At 45.5% G+C, this 19,799-nt stretch overlaps 1 protein-coding gene across 1 annotated transcript in view; it reads right to left on the reverse strand.

Annotated features, from left to right (window-relative positions):
- Positions 1-19,799, reverse strand: part of DNER (delta/notch like EGF repeat containing) — a 299,024-nt gene that overhangs the window by 33,155 nt on the left and 246,070 nt on the right. Inside the window, exon 9 of the mRNA XM_079132624.1 lies at positions 5,540-5,662. Coding sequence (XP_078988750.1) covers positions 5,540-5,662 — 123 coding nt within the window. The remainder of the gene's footprint in view (positions 1-5,539; positions 5,663-19,799) is intronic.

Consider the following 19,799-nt stretch of genomic DNA (forward strand, 5'->3'; position numbering starts at 1 on the left):
GTAACAGACAAATAGCCCCCCGTGGACACGTGAGTAAGCCTTCCTAGAAGATACAGATCAAACCCAATACCATGTTAGGTGTGGGCACAATACACAGTTGCAGTTACACTCAATATTATGTAAAAACATGGATATTAAAAAAATAGAAACTATAAAATTACTGCCCTTGTGTTATGTTGTTAAAAACCATGAGCAATTTAAATTTTTCTCTTTTTTCTGTTTGTTAGGTCATTTTCATAATCAAAAATTGAAGTGTTTTCTTTCCAACTCTTGTCACCAAAATTCCAAAAGGGTAAATAGTTGAGCATGTGATTTGCTCTGCCAGGAATAATGAGGCCGTACCTTGATCTTTTCAACAATCTGAGGTTAGGAACATGAGCGAGAGCCCCCTCGTCCCCTCGCGGAGCAGCTTTGGACTGGTGCCGAAGGCAGGACCAGCACTTTGGTGAGACTGAAGGGAGGTGCTCTGGGACCCTCCATGCGTTTAGCTTTCTAACAACGTCGTGATCCACGGTGAAGACTTCCATCTCAGAAAAATGTTCTAGTTGGGTCCTTTATTTAATTGATGTACTAAACAATAGTTCTTTTTAAAATTTTTTTATTTGTTCTAATGAGTTGTATGTGACAGTAGAATGCATTTATACATTTTGATAGGTTTTAATGCATGTAAATATAGCTGTTGAGTGTTTGTTTTGTATAAACCACCATACTAAGAGCTGTTGAGAACTTAAAAAGAGAAAAACTGGGCATGGTGGTGTACATCTATAATCCCAGTGACTCTGGAGGCTGAGGCAGGAGCATTACAATCTGAGGCTAGCCTCAGCAACTTAGCAAACCCTGTCTCCAAATGAAAAAGGATGTAGCTCAGTGGCAAAATGCTCCTGGTTCAATTCCCAATACAAAAAAAGGAAAGAAAAGAAAAGATCCTGTATAGTCACTGTAGTCACTGCCTTCCATGATTATGATTTTAGTGAAGGGGAGAGGAAACTCTGGAGTCAGAAAGTCTTGAACACAAGGCTAAATATAATTGTCCTGGCAGATGTTAGGCAAATACTGGGTGAAGTCAAATGGCATCTGTTTGGGGTGAGAGTTTCAGACAGTGGACAGAGACACAGACACAAGAGTGGGCAAGGGCAAATGGGAGGGGAGGGGGCCAGGAAGGAAGCTCTGGGGCCCCAGAGCATTCATGGTGTCAGAGGACAAGGATGAGGACAGGGAGAGCAGAGTCAGGTGGCAGATGGGCTGAAGAACAGGGAGCAGGGCCATATGCTCCCTGCGGCCAACCAAAGGGCAGGGATTCAGAGTCGGGAAGGGGAAGCCGATGATGTCACAGGAGAGCTTCCCAGTAGTGCACATGAATTTCCCTGAACACCACGTGGAATGTCATGGACGACAGCAGCAAAAGAGGGTACGGAAAGAACAAAGGGAAAGGAAACAGAAGCACCATCTGCACCCTCTCTCAGGAACCCAGTGGAAAAAGGAAAAGTGAAGAAAGGACTTTACAGAAGTGGAGGAGGATATGAAGTCAGAGAAGAGGGTTCGTTGTTATTATTATTTTCATATGAAATTTATTTGGAAGAACCAGAACATTCTGTTTTCTGTTTGACAGCTCAATTTTTTTCTAGCACCATTTTTTAACACAAGAATTCCTTTCTCATTTGTAGCGATTCCTCTTTAAGAGTCGTCCATTGTTGCTGTGGGCAATGGCTTCTGGGCCACTACTCGTTTTGGTTGTCTGTCCAGTCTTGCACCAGGAACGTAGGAATGAAATAATCACCCTAGTGTTAGAACGAGCCCTACCAACCGGCAGAAGTTCCACCTCATTTCTTCCCTTTTCTAAATGTTCTTAGCTATCACTGCCCAACCTCTCCTTTCACTCATTCTTTTTAAGAGCTTATATTCTCGTTTATTTAAGTTTTTAAAACATAAAGTAGTAAAAAATTGTCACTTAAAAATATACAGAAGTAAAGTAGGACGTTAAAGCCCAACCCCCAACACACTACTTCTTCGAGTCCAAAGAAGTACTAGTTAGTGATGGGTGCTCAGCTGGGGATAGTTCCCTGAGTCACAGACACACCTGTGCAAATACGTGTTGGCACAGGAAATGCTTCCAAGCAGAAGGGACCTGCATCCCTGAGGAGAGGGGAGCTCAGGGTCTCAGGCTGTCGCTTCCCTCGCCCTTCCTCTGGTTGGAGATGTGACTGGGCTCCTGTCCCTCATTCCTCCTGCCTTCCCTCCGCAGTCCCTGCCGCTCATACTCCACAGTTCTTCCTTGGGAAAGTTCTACACTGACTGCTGCAAGCACCTGCCTTCCGTCTCCAGCGGTCCTATTGAAACCCAAGCCTCGCATCCCCGCCAATAGGGCAAAATTCCACACTTTACCTGCCCGTTGGGATGTGAACTCGGACACACCCGTGTGCCTCCCAGTCCTTCCTACCCCACCCTCTGCGACTCATGGGTCTGGTTAAAGTGATATAAAACTTCAGTTTGCTTATTTTTTTTCTTTTTTTTTTATTGTAAACAAATGGGATACATGTTGTTTCTCTGTTTGTACATGGCGTAAAGGCATACCATGTGTGTAATCATAAATTTACAGAGTAATGTTGTTTGATTCATTCTGTTATTTTTTCCCTTCCCCCCACCCCTCCCACCCCTCTTTACCCTCTATACAGTACTTCCTTCCTCCATACTTGCCCCCCTCCCTAACCCTAACTCTAACCCTAACACTAACCCTTCCCTCCCCCCCATTATGTGTCATCCTCCACTTATTAGCGATATCATTCGTCCTTTGGCTTTTTGAGATTGGCTTATCTCACTTAGCATGATATTCTCCAATTTCATCCATTTGCCTGCAAATGCCATAATTTTATCATTCTTTATGGCTGAGTAATATTCCATTGTATATTATATACCACAGTTTCTTTATCCACTCATCAATTGAAGGGCATCTAGGTTGGTTCCACAGTCTGGCTATTGTGAATTGAGCAGCTATGAACATTGATGTGGCTGTATCTCTGTAGTATGCTGATTTTAAGTCCTTTGGGTATAGGCCAAGGAGTGGGATAGCTGGGTCAAATGGAGGGTCCATTCCAAGTTTTCTAAGGAATCTCCACACTACTTTCCAGAGTGGCTGCACTAATTTGCAGCCCCACCAGCAATGTCTGAGTGTACCTTTCTCCCCACATCCTCGCCAACACCTGTTGTTGCTCGTATTCTTGATAATCGCCATTCTAATTGGGGTGAGATGGAATCTCAGGGTGGTTTTGATTTGCATTTCTCTTATTACTAGAGATGTTGAACATTTTTCCATATATTTGCTTATTTAAATTTGCCCTTAAGAGCAGGTGTCCAGAGAGACTCCGGGTGACCCCAGAGATCATTCCCTGTATAATTCCCTCCCTTGGGTCTGAGCTGCTAACCAAAGGCATACGGCAAAGTTAGGAGATTTTGAAGACACACTTACAGTCCCTAATAGGTGGGCTCTGAGTTATCCTAAGTGGACCAGATCTGACCAAGTGAGGCTCGTAAGAGGGTCCAGGCCTCCCCTGAAGCCAGGAGCTGGGAGCAACAGGGCTCTCATAGTTGTGGACCTCCAAGGAACAGGCTGTCGTCGGGTCTACAGCCACGAGGATGTGAATTCTGCCCCATGAGCTGCAAGGGGCTTAGCTGCTTGTCCTTCCCAGTCAAGCCCCAGAGAAGGGCACAGCCCAGCCAGCACCTGCGCTCTATCCTGTGAGATGCTGGATCTCGAAGGAACCTAGGTTACTATCTAACCCAAGAAACAATTAGACAAAAGAATTTTCAAAAGCATTTTAAGTCACCTTATTACCAGTGTGCAGTAATTTGTTATGCAGCAATAGAAAACGGATCCAGCAGTTACCTCTGTTTTAATCAAGAGACTTTCCTTCGCCGTTAAATTACCATTCATGATCGCATCAATGTCACCTCTCTAGGTGGATCCCTGCATTTGAGGAAGACAGCCCAAAACTCCTTGTTTTCTTCACCTTCCCCTACCTGGACATCTTTGTTCTGATTTAGTTCCTATCTGGTGAGGATACTTTCCAAAATAGTATTCTTAAAGAGGGTGTGTGGTGTGGTGGCTTCTGTAGCCTTGGGTGGACAGCAATGTCTTTCTGTTGCCATCAAATACAGATGAGCTTTTGATTCCCAGGCCTTTTTCCTTTAAAAATACTGCTCCGCTGCTGTTTACCTTCCTTATAGAGAAGAGCAGCTCAAGCGGGTTCGACCTTCTTCCCTTTGCATGCATCTACACACCCATGCAGAATCTCATGAAAATTTCTCTTTATCTTGGGATTTTTACCAGAAACCTCAAATTGTGCATCATCTTCATTAATCACCCATTCTATTGAAACAAGCTTTTCCTTCGGCTGGTGGCCTTTTTCGCTTTGAAGTCAGTCAACTCTGCTGTCTCCATGTGTCCCTTCTCTGGAGCATCTGTCACTCAGACGGAAACAGATCCCTCAGATCTTTTCTTCACATTTCCTATCTTTTCACTCATGATTTCCATTTCCTCATATTTTTACGTCTATCAAGAAGTGGTTCCTCCTTTTGTTTTTCTAGATCCAAAATTCAATTTGGAGTAGTATACATCACTTTTTTCAGTTCCTCTCTTGAGTGGTTACAGACTCAACTTGGTTTTCCTTTCCTTAGCTCTTTCTCCCTCTTTTGAGTTGCTAGTCTGAGCTCCCCAGCCTGGTGGGCTGAAGGGCGGCCATCACTACAGGAGGCTTGGGAGATCCTCCTCCAGTGCTGGACAGGCCAGCCAGCTGGGTCCCGTCTATTAAGGCCTGAGGTGGGGAGAGGCCTCCCGTTTGGGGTTCTCGGGGTTCTCACCCAATGTGAGTGGTGTGAGATTATTTTCTCCCAACCACACAATAAAAAAACCTGGCTAGCTTAGTCCTGAGGCAATTCTCTTGAAGGGCAGTAGGTGTCCATGAGGTCAGGGTTCACCTCTGCCTCACAGAGTCCCACACAGCACATTCCCAGCACTTCCTCTCAATGAACTGAGGGTGTCCTTCAGGCCCAGCTGTCCACTGACTGAGCTTGGTGCTCCCTGCAGTCCCTTCCCCTATTCATGCTGCAAGCAAAGACTCCCGGAACCCGCACCCTTCTGAGAACCCAAGCCTGAGAACGGATGCATTTGAGATCTCCTCAGTGGAGTCCACCTCCACAGGTCACCTCAGCCGACAGCAGGGGTGTTGACTGTGGACCAGACCTGCTTCCTCTTCCACTGTTCACAGACATGGCCTCTCACCCACATCTCCCAGGCCCCCTTAACAATGCTTAACAATGTTTCCAGCTCTCTATACGTTCAACCGCAGAGAGAGCTGGGATACAGGAAGAAGGAAAGGGTGAGAGAGTTTTCAGTTTATCAGGAAGAAACCTAAGACTTGCAAATTCGTCTCCCTGGACCCCCAAACCATGCCAGCCTCAATATTGATTTTGCTTCTGAACAAATTCATGCTCTAATTAGAGGTATGTGCATGGAGGTCATCAAGAAGGCCAAGCAATCGCTCACCTTTGTACTCTGCCAGGCAGACACACTCGTAGCCGTTGACGAGGTCCCTGCAGGTTGCGGTGTTCAGGCACGGAGCAGAGAGGCACTCGTTGTATTCCTCCTCGCAGTAGAGACCGTGGTATCCTGGGGCCGGAGAGAAAAGGCCTGCTGTCAGATGCAGCCCATTGAGAACCCACCCTGGACCAGCCTCCAAGGAAGTCGGTGGGTGTTCCCTGGAGTACGGTGCAGACAGCTGGGGTTTAGGGGCTGGGTCTTACGGGGTAAGAGAGAATTACGGATTTGGGGGGAGGCTATGAAGAACAAAACTATTCTTGTTGCACTTTTTCATGATTTCCAACATGGAAGACGTGATCCCATTTAGCCTCTGACGGGTATCATCATCATGTGTTCAGTGGTTCTGCTATGGGGACATGGGCCCCTCAGTGTGTGGACCACAGCCTTAGGGGACAGTGAAAGGGGCAGACTTCATGAGAATGACAAACAGGTTCTTTCAAAGATAAGAACCACACTTTCCCTCCAGATCAATTAGAAAAATGTACTTAACTAAGGAGAATTTATTAGGAGAGAATACACCAACGTGTTTCCTTTATTTCTCAAGTTTGAAGAGAAAATCAACTTCAAGGGCTTAACTGAAATTCCTGATGAAAACTGGGTTTATTTTGTTATTGTTTGTTTAAAAATATGACAATGTAAGTTTTAATATTTCAAATGGTACTTAATTTTTGGATTATTAAAAGTATAATAGGAATGAAGAAAAAGAAATGAACAATTTCTTGATCAAGGTGGCTTTTCTTCTCCTGTGTGCAAACAGGTGTTTATTCCAATGGACAAGGAGACAAGGTTCTCTGGGAGTCGCTCATGACTCCTATGCTGTTTTCAAGTTTCAACAACATGTGTCGTTGCCAATTTGCAGTGAAATCAGGCCATTTTTGTCTGGCCCTGTTCAAATAATGAGAAACACGTGTCTTCAAAAATCACCCTGCTTGTGTTCGTTCTGAACACGGTAAGCAGAGAAAACAAACCTTGCACAGGAGGGAACCAGAATGCGCAGGTTTCCCCAGTCTCTACGACGCACAGCCGGCCCTCAGACTCGGAAGCCCCAGGAGAACAGGCTCATGTGGGGAACCCGCTCATTTCTTGTGCTTATTGCCAAAGTAGGTTAAGCTCATATTTGCATTATTAATGGAGCACTTTTCAAGTCTGTTGCCACTTCAGTTATTTTTGAACTGCTTTCCAAATTTAGGCAGTGATAATGGCCCCTTTGACGAGACCTTGACCTACCTAAGACAAATATACCATGGTTTGCAACTATCTTACCCCACTTTTCTTAATAGGAAACATTTCCTATTACTCTTTATCAGATTACTTCAATCATCCAGGTAAGAGGTTCTCAACCAGCAGCCATTCTGTCACCCAGAGGACATTTGAGAATGCCTGGAGACACTGGTGGCTCTCACAGCTGGGGTGAGGGGACAGGTTGCTATGGGTGGGTAGTGACAAGGATGCTGCTGAGCATGTGACAATGCACAGGACCACCCAGCCCCACAATGAAGACCCTTTAGCAAAAAGTGTCAGAAAAAGAGAAAGCCTGCTCCAGATCAGGGGTCAGCAAACTGTAGCCCACAGGCCAAATCCACCCACCCTGTCTCTGTAAATAAAGTCGTGCTTGAAACACGGCCACCTGCCTGTGTGTATTGTTTGTGTTTAGGCGCTGCCTGTGGCTGCTTCCACACAACAGCAGACTGCGCAGTTGCTCCAGAGACCGCGTGGTCTGCAAGGCCTGCAGATTTACCATCTGGCTCTTTACAAAACACGTTTGCTGAGTCCTGGTCTAGGGTCACTGGAAGATCGTTCTTCTTAAAGAGTTTTGGATGGAAACTCCTTATCAAACACATGCTCTGCAAACACTCCCTCCTGGTCCACAGACCACCTTTTCTCTCTGTTGATGGTTTCCTTGGCTGTTCAGAGGCCTTTCGTTTCATGTGGTGGCTCTTGTCTATTTTTGCACCTGTGGCCTGGGATTTCAATATCCAGAAAATCACTGCCAAGGCCAATGTTCTAAGGCTGTTCCTCTGTGTTTTCCTCACAGTTTCATTTCTTGCATGTAAGTCCTTAATCCATTTCAAGTTGACTTGTGTGTGTGGTGTAAGATAATAATACTGGGTAACAGGAACGTGAAAAGATCATTGACGTTATTAATCAGGGAACTGCAAATCAAAACTACAATGCGATATCACCTCATACCTGTTAGCATTGCCATTATAAAACCAATGAAAACAAAAATAACAAGGGTTGGTGAGGATGTAGACAAACTGACACCCTTGGGCAATGTTGGTGGGAATGTCCATTGGTGCAGTTGCCGTGGAAAACAGCAAGAAAATCCCTCAAAAATAAAGATAAAACTACCAAATGATCTAGCAATCCTGTTTCCAGGTTTTTATCCAAAAGTACTGAAAATAGGGTCTCAAAGATACATTACCACTCCCATGTTCACCGCGGGGTCATTCACAATAGTCAAGCAATGGAAATAACTGGCATGTCCAATAACAGAGGAATGGATTTTTAAAAAGTGATACACACACATGCACAAACACAGGAATATTATTCATGCTTTAAAAAGGAGGCAATCCTGTCACATGCTACAACACGGATAAACCTTCAGCCCACGATGCTAGGTGGAATGAGCTGGGCAGAGAAGAGCAGGTGCTGCCGATTCTGCTTTCACGAGGTCAAACCCGTAGAAATAAACAGTGGGATGGTAGATGCCAGGGCTGGAGGAGGGGACAGGGAGTGGCTGTCCCATGGGATGGGGTTTCCATTATGCCAGATGCAGGCGTGCCAGAGACGTGGCAGAAGGGCACACACGGAAAGGAGCTCTTTAATGTCCACTGAAACATTCCTTAAGAGGGTAGACTACTTGTTGCTTCCAATCACAATAAATATATGTACGGATTAAAAAGCTAAGGGTTTTGTCTCCTTTTCCTAATTATGAGAACATTTTTAGGGTCACTGTGGAGCACAATCACATGCAGCATGGTTTTGACTGTTTGGCCTCCCCTCGCCACAGATTTTTGTCAACCGGGAAGGGTGACGTATGACTACACAAAGCTTTGCCCTCTGGATTGAGGTATCATTTACACAGACACAAATCAAAACCAAGTTTCATACAATCGCTCCTCGTTGTTTCATATTTTGAAAACAGTATCATTATCTTTTTCTACTAGCAACCTGAAAAGCAAATGAGGAAGTTATTTTCCAGAGATAATCGAGCTGACTATGTTTTTCTTCCTTGGGGGAAACGCAGATAAAGGTTTCATATTCTAAAACTGTTTCTTCAAAGATGGTAACATTTAAATGTCTTTATGGAAATGTCAAGACACCCTTTACACTTGATGCCAAAGAGCCTAAATCAGACTGAATAAAAAGGCATTCCTTCCAAACGAGAAGGGTTCTGGGAAAATGAGGCGGCCTCCTCCTGCTGATAATCAACCAGGCAGACAACTTAGCTCAGGGCAGTAGACCCAGGGTCTGAAAAATAAGCTCGTCCAAAGAATTTCTTAAAAATAAGTGACCAGAAGGGCAGGACTAGAGTGGCTTCCAGGGGTCAGATCCTCAGCACCACGACTCTGGTCTCCACAATGTGCTCCTGAATATTAAGCTCCAATACCTGCTTTTGACTTGAGAGGGCAGAGCACCACCCGGCGAGGGCAGGGAGGGCGGCCATGTTTAGCCAAGTGAAGGACTTCCTCAGCACAGCGAAGCTGGACCAGGGAAACAGGAAGAGCCAAAGACCAGCTGAACTTTGGCCATGTCTACCTGGGGTCTTGCTCACACCCTAGGAGTGCAGGCGGCATTTGGAAATACGGGTGTGAATGGCACAGAAAGAGCACTTAGGGAATAGCTGCCTGGACTGGGGTCGAATTTTCATGAAGAAGAGAATAGAAAGGGGAATAAAGAAGGAACCAAGGTCAGAAGTACAGAGGTGTCAGGGGGACAATAAAAAACTGGATTGGCACCTGGGCTGGAGGACTGGGTGGAGGAGAGAAGAAAGAGCACAAGTCAAACAGTGAGGAGGGCAGGTTAGCAGGGCCAAGGGACCCTGCAAGAGTGACAGCTGGATTTGAGGAGCAGACAGTCACTGGAGGCCCTCCAAACCACAGATCTTAACCGGGCTGAACTGTCTGTTAGAGGATGTTTGGAGACTAGAGGTGGGAAGGGTTTTCATCACAAGGGTTGGAACTTTCTACTAGAATCCAGTGGGTGGAATCCAGAGATACTCAACACCTTGCAATGTCCAGGATTCTCCAGCACAACAAAGAAAGGTCTGGCCTCCTTCAAACTTTGGACTGTCCCTACTAGAGGTTCATGTCATTGAAAACTCTGTCAACATCTTTCCTGGACAAGAAGCTCACTGCTGTGCCTGCTTTAGTTAGACTGGGCTCTCTTGGAATGTCTCTGGGATAACCAAGAGACAGCTGTACCAGTAGTTGTTCACCATTTTGGAAAATGACTTTGCTAGTAGAATTTAAGTCACCAAGAAAGAACGAACACCTGTGACAGTAAAAGGTGAAAACAAAAATGTCGCCTCCTCAGAGTTTTCTGACAGATCTACGCACGACACCCCCATCCCAGTGACTCATCGCCACTCTGTCATCTCCATCATTGGACTTGGAGCTGGAAGAAATCATATTTCCCTACTTATGTGCCATTTCTCTTCCCCACTATGACATAAGTTTGAAGGTCAAGGCCACAGCTGCAGTGTTCACAGCTGTATCACAGTATCTGCTACAGAAGAGCTACACGCATCACAGTGGTTGAATCGGCACCAGAAATGCTACCAGCAGCACACACTTAAGATGTGCCTGCGATGGTTCAGGGGTTCCCAGTGCCCCGGGGACAGAGCAGATGGCAGGGTCTCCACCTGCGAGGAGCAGCCACAGTGGTGACACCTGCTGGGGGTCAGGTCCTTTATGTGTGTTCACTTGTTTAATTGTTAATCCTCATTCAAACCCAAAGGCATGGTCAAGGCCGGTCGGTCCCAGTTACAGAGGAGGAATTAATAAGACTCAGAGAGATAAAGAAATGGGCCAAGGCCACAGAGTCGACCCTGTGTGTTCCTCCTGCCTCCCCATGTTGTCCCCAAGACACATGGCTGGTGTCAGTTTGCTCTGGGGGGCTGCCATAACAAGGTGCCACTGACCAGTTCTGTTAAACAACAGAAAGCTCTTTCCTCTCAGTTCTGGGAGCTGGAAGCCCAATACCAAGGTGTGCATGGGTCCCATGCCCCTGAGACCCCTCCTTGGCTGAAGGCGGCCACGTTCTCATGTGTCCTCACTTGCCTCTGCTCTGTATGTGAACTCCCCTGGAATAGCTCTTCTTCTCAGGCCCCATGCTGTTGTGTCAAGCCCCCGCTCCTGGCCTTGCTGAATATTAACGACCTCTAAAAACGCTACCTCCACAGGCACACAGGCATCTAAGACTTCAGCGCACAGATTTTGGAGGAACGTGATTCAGTCTGCAGCATCTCAAATCAGGGTTTTAACTATAGCCCTTCAGCAGTTCCCCCTTATCTGGAGTTTCACTTTCTGCAGTTTCAGTTATCTGCAGAATATTGTGGCCTGAAAATATGAAATGGAAAATTCCAGAAATAAACAATTCAGAAGTTATAAATTGCACGTTCCTCCGAGTAGCATGATAAAATCTCACACCATCTCTCTCCGTCCTGTCTGGGACATGCATCATCCGCTTTCCTGACATCCACGTGGCACTCTAGGTGTGCTGGGGAGGAAGCAGCCAGCCAGCCCTCCAGACCTGCGGGCTCTGCCCTGTGGACTTAACCCACCAAGGTTCACAAATACTGGGAACAAAGCTGCTTTTGACCGACGTGTACCGAGTTTCTTCTTGTCACTATTCCCTACACAATACAGCAAAGCAGCTATTTACATAGCATTTACATTCTGTTAGGGACTATAAATAATCTAGAGATGATTTAAAGTACACGGGAGGATGTGGGTAGATCATATGCAAATACCACACCATTTTATACAGAGGACACGAGCATTGCAGATGGGGGCATCTAAGGGGAGGGGCCCTGGAACCCACACTACCCAAACACCAGTGGATGACCACACAGAGTTGGCGCTACACGTGGTGTCAGGTATCCACTGGGGGCCTTGGAATGTGTCCCATGGCTAGGGGGCATCAGATGAGGGGATGCTGCATTGACGTGTTGGGCCCAGGCAGGAGCTGTCCCGGGCGCCCTGGACGCTGCGCACTAGATTTCAGTGGCACCACCCCACCCCGATTGCCATGATCAAAACTGTCTCCAGATGTGGTCACATATTGCTTGGAGGACAAAAATTTCTTTTGAGAGCCACTGTCCTAGATCCTTTTTATGAGAGCAACTTGGGATTTGAGTGAAAGCAAGGCACGTGTGATCGGGCAGTGCTGCAGGGCATCTGCCCTGTGCTGTAACAACAGACCCTGGAGCAACTCCAGCCGTGCTATGCCACAGACACCTGAGGCTGGGTTACACCCAACAAATGAGAGAGACAGAGGAGTGGGGAGGGCGGCCCGCCTGGCGGTGTCTGAGGAGCCCTGTTGGCAAGTCACTAGGCTGGGGCTCCTCCAGGCGCCCATAAGTCTGGCTGGCAGAGCTGCTGTCTAGGAAGAGCGATCCTACTCTTTGGTGAGACAAGGCAGCCCATCACGGATGGGTGGCGGGCGAGAGTCCTGCCTGAGGAGGCGCCAGTTCCTAGTCTCCCCACAGACACGAGAGTCCTTCCCCCCACCAGATCCTCATCCCCTTTCACAGGATCTCCAGACAATGCCACCTAATCCTCAGTGCAAGGCCAGCTCCAGCCCACACCAGCTACCCCTGGCCTGGCCTGCCACATTGTCACACTGACAAATCCAGAACTGTAAGACTCTGGCGGCAGCCAGATGGCTTTACCACTTTGGGTGACAACTTCTAGCAACTCATCCTTTTGTATTTCCTCTGGCAGGCGATTTGTGCTTCCTGCCACCTCAGAAAAAGAAGCCTAGCAGGACCTCCAAGGAACAGCGACAGCGTATCCAGGATGAGCAGGGTCACCCTCCTCCAGCTCGGACTGTGTTCAAGGAAGGAGAGAGAGGATTTGAAGAGCTGGGGGGGCTTGGGGTTTGGTTTTGCTTCTCAGTGGAGCTAAAGTAAGTGAGAAATGTGGGGACAGTCCTGGTAAGGGTGGATTGTACCTTGAGACGCCTTCCTTCTTTCCAGTGTGAGTAGATAAAACGTGAAAGGACGTGGCTGCGAGAGATCAAATCCTCCCCCTCGCCCCTAGGAGTTACAGAGGTGGGCACGAGGACATAATCCTATTCTACTAATAGGACGGTGTGCTTCCAAATTCTGGTGAGACTCACTGCGGACACAGTCCTGCAGCACTGTGGGGTACCAGGCAGTACAGTCATTTCACCATGCAAAGCTTCACTGCAAGGGAAACTGTGTGTCTGTGTGTCTCTCTCACCTCTCTTCACTGCTAGGAATCTATTTAAGAACAGAAAAAATAAACCCAGGGTGTCTCCTTTGCCCATGTTAATCCTATCAAGCACCCAGATGCTCTGAACAGACCTGCCGATGTTGAATGCGTACAGCTTCCACTGAGCAGCCACACCCATTACGCACACAATAAAGCAGGAAAACGTGTGTGAATGTGAAGTGTTCTTAGTAAACCCAGAGTGCTAGTGGTGCATGAAGGACCCGGCTGTTGAGATCGCTGCTTTCTTTTAGTTCCTAATTTCTTCCCGTGGCACCTGGGCCAGAAAAGAAAGCAAATTTCAAAAGACCTATATCAGTCAGTATTTCCACTGTTGCAGTTCTTATAAACATGGAAGTGGAAGGACTGAAGACAGAGGCTATGTTAAAGTGTTAGATTGTGAAACCTCCCAGTTATTTGTGATACTGAGCCATCTACAAATTCTACCTCCCTCCCTGGGCTTCCAAAATGATGGTGAAGAGTCAGTTCTAAACACATCCTCACTGCACAAACTGTGGGTTTACCTTCTCTTCACTGCAAAGATCTGCTGCCTTTAACATCACTTGACAACGTCTGGTGGCTCTCTAGGTCTCCTGCTTGCTTCCTGGATCAGTCCATCCTTTGGATCAACAAAGAGCTTTCAAATGCCTACTATGTCCCAGGAGATGTGCTAGTCACTGAGGCCAGACAGGGAGTGGAAATAGGTATATGCCTCCACTGGGTCACCAAGACGAAGCCATCGACCAGCCATGCAAGGAGGCACAGGCCTGTAATCCCCGTGACTTGGCAGGCTGAGGCAGGAGGATCACAAGTTCAGGGTCAGCCTCAGCAACTTGGTGAGGCCTCGTCTCAAAATGAAAAATAAAAAGGACCAGGGGTGTGGTCTGTGTTCCATCCCCAGTACCAAAAAGAAAAGAAAGAAAGGGAAAGATATTACTCAAACACCCAAATCCATGTAAAATCAGCTAGGGGAGTAGGAGTCCTAAGTGGCTGGGAGAAGGAATAGGGAGAGTAGACTGTGCCCCAGGGAGGCAGCCCTGAGGAAGGGGCAGCAAGCTGAGAGCAGGGTGCACAGAGGAGGGAGGAGAAAACTCAAGGCAGTAGAAGCAGCTTCTGCCACAAGTTCCCACAGGGAGGGGACCTGGGCTCTGGGCTCCCCTGGAGATGGGCGGAGGCCTCCAGAGAGCAAAGAGCGGAGAGTGACAAGACAAGAGGCAGAGGACAGGCTGGGGCTGGGCCTGGTGAAACCACTAAGGGAAGGGAGCAAATTCTGACTTGCGCTCCAGAATGATTAAATGCACAGAAGGAGGGGGGTGGGGGAAGGGAGGAACAGAGTGGAGGAGACCTGGACCTCAAGTTCACAGAAGGGAGTCTGTGTCTCCCAGAACAGAAGCAATCAGAAGAAAGCCATGACTCGCTTTAACAAGTAACTGCTGAATTCTGACCACGCTGCCCAGCATGGAACTCGGAGGAGGTTGACTGTGCTGGGTTGGAGGCAGAAGAAGCCCTGGTGGGAGAAAGCGCAGAGCAGAAGGAAGAGGAGAGACAGAAAGGGGCATGGGAGGGGAGGAGGAGAGAGAAGAAGGGAGGCTGAGCCCCAGAGGAGAGAAAGAGAAATTTTTTAAAAAGACACAAAGAAAAGCACCCCCACCCCCCATCCCCACAACAAAAAGGAAGAAAGAGGAATTGGTCCAGAACATGGTGGGACTACGTCAGGCAGGGAGTAGTCCTCCAGGAGTGTCAGGGTCCCCTAAGGAGCCATATCACCACATGGTGCAATGACCTTCAGCTCTGTCCTTGGAGGACATCAAAGTGGCAGGGTTGCTCTCGAGTTTGAGAGGTGATGGAACACTGTAGAATTTTGCTTTCCAAGTCAGCTTGTATTAAAAGAAAGTGACTTGACACCATTTGCCCTTCTTAAGTGTTTTTTGTAACCAGAATTGAAGGCGTTTATGGGTTCTGGGTCACCCAGGTACGTAGCTGTGGCTCAATGCCCCAGAGTGACATCTTCTATCAAGGTCGCTCATGGGCACCTGAGGGCACAAAGTGCTCTTACAAAAGGAGGAGGCTCCTGTCCTGCCCTCAGGAGGACATGTGGGTGGCATTGCCACAGGAAGGTGACCAGAGGAAAGCACCCAGAACCATGTCTGGCCCATAATAAGCACATAATAAGCACACTGTGGGGTCACATGGCCTGCGGTTCCTAAACAGGCAATCTGGGTGCCACTCTCCGAAGTAAGTGCCCACCACATGTGACAAAGGCATTGAGCCGGATACTGAGACGCCATCCCCGAGTCACGGTGTCTCCTGGGCAGCAGAGACCACACAAAGGGCCCTGGCTCCTCACTGCCACTGTGCCTGGCCAACTAGCCCAGATTTCACTGGCCCGGAGCTGAAAGACCTGGAGTTTTCTAATACAAACCATTCTAGTTGTCTTTGACTTTTTAAAAACCTACCCATTTCCCTTCAGGAAACCTCAGGGCTGGATCCGGTTTCCTCCATAGCAGTAAAATTTTGACTCACGGCTCAATATTTTCTCCCCAACAACAATCCATTCTCCTCTCATTTTCTGAGCACACAGATGGGTGAACATAGAAGATACTTGATCAAATTGAGTCAATTGAATTTGCAAAGAAAATGAAATCATAGGGCAGAATAATCTCTGAATTCATAAATTCAAAAGATTTCTGTTGTGTACAAATAGACATAAAAATGCCTGGGAAAATATTTTCCAAAATTGACAGTGGTTTGATTAAGGAATTATGTTATAGATTTAAATATACATATTCATATTTATGATTTCTCCAATGGGAATACACCATTTGCATGATACAAAGGGATAATATCATCCATGCTTTATGGATATTTTGATTGTAGTATCACAACTCCAAATAGTGTTGCTCACAATGAGGAAAATGATAACAATGTTCTATGTCTAACACCTGACTGGAGAGTGAAAGAACAGGTAATATCAGAAAAAAGCTTGACTTTATTATGGAATTTCTTTAGGGAATGAGGATAAAGGTAATTCCCTAAAGGGAAAAGATCATTCTTATTAAAGAAGACATCTTAAGCCACAAGGAACAGTCATCATAATAAGACAGACTTCTAATAAAGACAATGTGTTTTAAAAGAAGACTTGTACCTTTTAATGTGTAGAAAAGAAAGAGGTTAAAAATCCAGAAGTTTCTCTAAATTTACCAAGAGTACAAATCATAATTAATTCATTTGAAAGAAAAATTTCTTAAAGACATGGTATAAAAGCAAACCACCATTATTCTGCTCTCCACACTTACAAATAGCATCCTCCTTCAAAAATTAATTAAAATCTAATGAAAGAATATATTGTAGATGATGCCGGTAAAGTGCACTCCACAGTGGCCCTGCCTTAACAGAAGCACCTGTGTGTCTCCATCAGGCTCCTGACCCTAAACTTGACCATCATCTTGGAAATTTTCTAACCATGCTGATCTAAACATTTCTGATGATCTTCTAAATGCCTTTAGAACTAGGTTAAAAACAAATCACTTGGGGAAAAACGCCAATCTCCTCCTCATTCTTTAGCCTTCTAAGGTCTTATTTTTCCATGTTGCTTTTGGCCACTAGAGGGTAGATTCTACCTACGATCTATGCCAGCTAAACAGAGGGGGAAAATGTTTCTCAAGAATTTAACATCATTACCCTATCCTTTGTACATGTATGATTACACAAATGGTGTGAATCTACATGGTGCACAATCATAGAAACAAAATGATGGACCCCATTTGTGTACAATGAATCAAAATGCAGTCTGTAAAAAATAAATAAATAAATAAAAAGAATTTAATGACAGAGGTACAATATAAAAATGTCTCCTATAAAACGAGGAGATGCAAAGGTCAATCCACCAAATTTTATCTAAAGAAGAAACACTATTCCCTTTAGGAACAAAACTTAACATTCAAACACTCCTTTGCAGTCTACAGATTCACCAACACGTCCTCTACATCTGTGGTGTTGACAGTTGAAGTTATTCATCATAAAGTGGCCTATTTTTCCCGTGGACTCTATAAAATGATCTTTAAATGCAAATGCTTATGACTCCATGATTAAAGAGCCAAGATTAAAGCACAAACATGAGGCCGGATGCTCGATTTGAAACGCTGCACGGAGGCGTGGTTCAGAGTTGAGTTTAGGAGGACGACAAGAGATTTAGAAAGAAAAGGCAGCCTTCACCCCTCACAGGCCAGAGGTTCCTCACTGAGGAGGCTGTGGGGCATGCAGGACCCAGCAGGCAACCCAAAATCAAAGATTAAGGTTCTAGTAAGCACCTTGGAGAGGAAATGAAACCTAGATGACTGTTTTCATGCAAATATGCATGTTAGAAAAGAGAAATATAAGGATTAAAATACAGGAAAGTTTTTGAAATGTTTAATTCCTTTTAATGTGTCTCACAACTGATTAAATTTCATTTTCATCTGCCATTTATTCAGTTATTAATAGGCAGGTTGAAGAGCCCTACTTCTATGATCCAAAGTCTGAAATGATCCAATATCTGAAACATTTTGAGAATCAACATGGTAAACCCATGGAAGAGTCCACACGTGACCTCATGTGAAGGGTTGCAGGGGAAGCACACTAAATTATCAAAAACCTGGTATAAAATAATCTTCAGTATGTGTAGAAGGTATATATGAAACATAAGTGAATTCGTGTTTAGACTTGGGTCTCATTTCTATCTCCTCATGATTCTGCAAATATTCCCAATATCTCAGAAATCCAAAATGCTTTGTCCCAAGCATTTAGGATAAGGGATGCTAACCTGTAACTCTCTTACATGTCTGCATTCATTGAACTGTACCGGGGGTTCTCCCAGCATGGTCCTCAGACCAGCATGCGTCCACTTTATCTGGGAACTTGAGAACGTACATTCTCAGGCCTCACTTGAGACCTACTGAGTCAGAAACTCTGCAGGTGGAGCCCAGGAATCATACATACCTAACAGGGTGAAGAGGAACAAGTCCAAATTCAGATTAGCGGGCTAATTTCCTTCACCAATGGGAACATTTTTTTGCCAAAAGGAATATCATCAGAAAGTGACAATTAGAGGTGATCATTTTTATAAACCAAGAAGGGAAACGTGATCTGTCAAAGCTGTGCTGTCAGACCCCATAAATACACAGCTTCTGCAGGAGAAAAAAGTTTGTGTGATAGAGAGTTTTTGTGTGATAGGAAACAAAGCGTTGTGACTATGAAAATCTCAAAATGTAAAGAAACTGGAGTCACAGCTGAATGATTTGAGTATTCCTGAATTCCGTTCTAATTGCCTATATTCAATTTAAAGATGCAAAAGGAAGCATCTGTTCATTTAAGAAATTATAAAGCAGTGGAAAACCAAACTACATCTTTACCTGGTAACTTAAGATATTAGGAGAATATGAGCATTGATAATCTAAGTAGAAAATGAAACTTCTTTGAAATAAAGCTAGGGACCAAGTGCAATCTACACAGAACAAGAAAGTAAGAAAAAGAATTTGTCTCCTAGGCATCCCTTCTCCTTCCCTTATGAGTAGGCAAGCTCAACGGAACCTCTTCTTTTCAAGCAGGCGGACTACACAAAGGTCTTGTTTTCGATTCCCTTTCTCCTCAATTTTTTTCTTACATAGAGAATAACACACACACACACACACACACACACACACACACACAGTATTTCTATATATCACACACACAAGGTATTCTTTCTCTATGTAAGAAAAAAATACATATGACACACACATACATATATTACATTCTTCATATATTTTGGTTTAAGGTTGTAGTAGGTTGCACAAGAAAAAAAAAAAATTCTTCGCAGCTTCTGCCATCAAGAAATATAGTCTATTTTGGGGTACAGCAGTACACACATGTCATCCCAACCTCTCAGGAGCCTGAGGCAGGAGGATCAAAACTCCAAGGCCAGCCTGGGCAACCTAGTGAAACCCTATCGCAGAATACAATTTTAAAAGGGCTGGGGTGTGGGTCAATGGGAGACTACTCCTGGGTTCAATCCCCAGTGCCAAAGGAAGGAAGGAAAGGAGGGGGAAAGGGGAGGGAGAAATAGAGTCTCTGTGACTTAGGCCCTGGGACTTAGGTCAAAGGAACATTAGCAAACATCAGAAGCTAAGCTTTGAAGAACAGGTTGCTGGTCCTCTGTTTCTCCTGTGGGAACCCAGGTGTGAAGTAAAGAAGCTGAGACTGGTCTGCCGGGAGGTGAGGGAAATGTGGCCCTGTTGGCCCATCACTCCAGGTAACCACCAGCACCATGATACTAACACCTAATATCATATGGTGCAGGGAAGAGACATCCTCACCAAGCCTTGCACAAACTGTCAGCCAATAGAAACATAGACAATAAGTGATTGTTTTAAGCCACCAACTTTTGCAGTCTTTTGTTATGTAGCATTAACTAACTGATACAAAGGTTTAATTACCAAGGACAATGCCTGGCTTAACATAATAAAACCACATAAGTCAACTTTTAGATATCAGAGAACTGGCAGGAAAGGTATTTTAGGGAGTATTTGATAAAGGAGAGTTTTCCCAAATTCATGGCACCAGGCATCACATAATTTTTGGTCCAAATCTTCTTTCAGGTGGGTTTACCCAACCTAAAGCAATAACTGACTAATGAGTAAGTCCTGGGACCTTCACTTTATGATAGTTTTTGATCCCTGCCTGAAAAACATCAGGTAGAGGAAGCTGAAACACACTCCTGGTAATCATCA

This window comes from Sciurus vulgaris (assembly GCF_902686455.1).
Source record: "Sciurus vulgaris genome assembly, chromosome: 3".
In the NCBI taxonomy this organism is placed as follows: domain Eukaryota; kingdom Metazoa; phylum Chordata; class Mammalia; order Rodentia; family Sciuridae; genus Sciurus; species Sciurus vulgaris.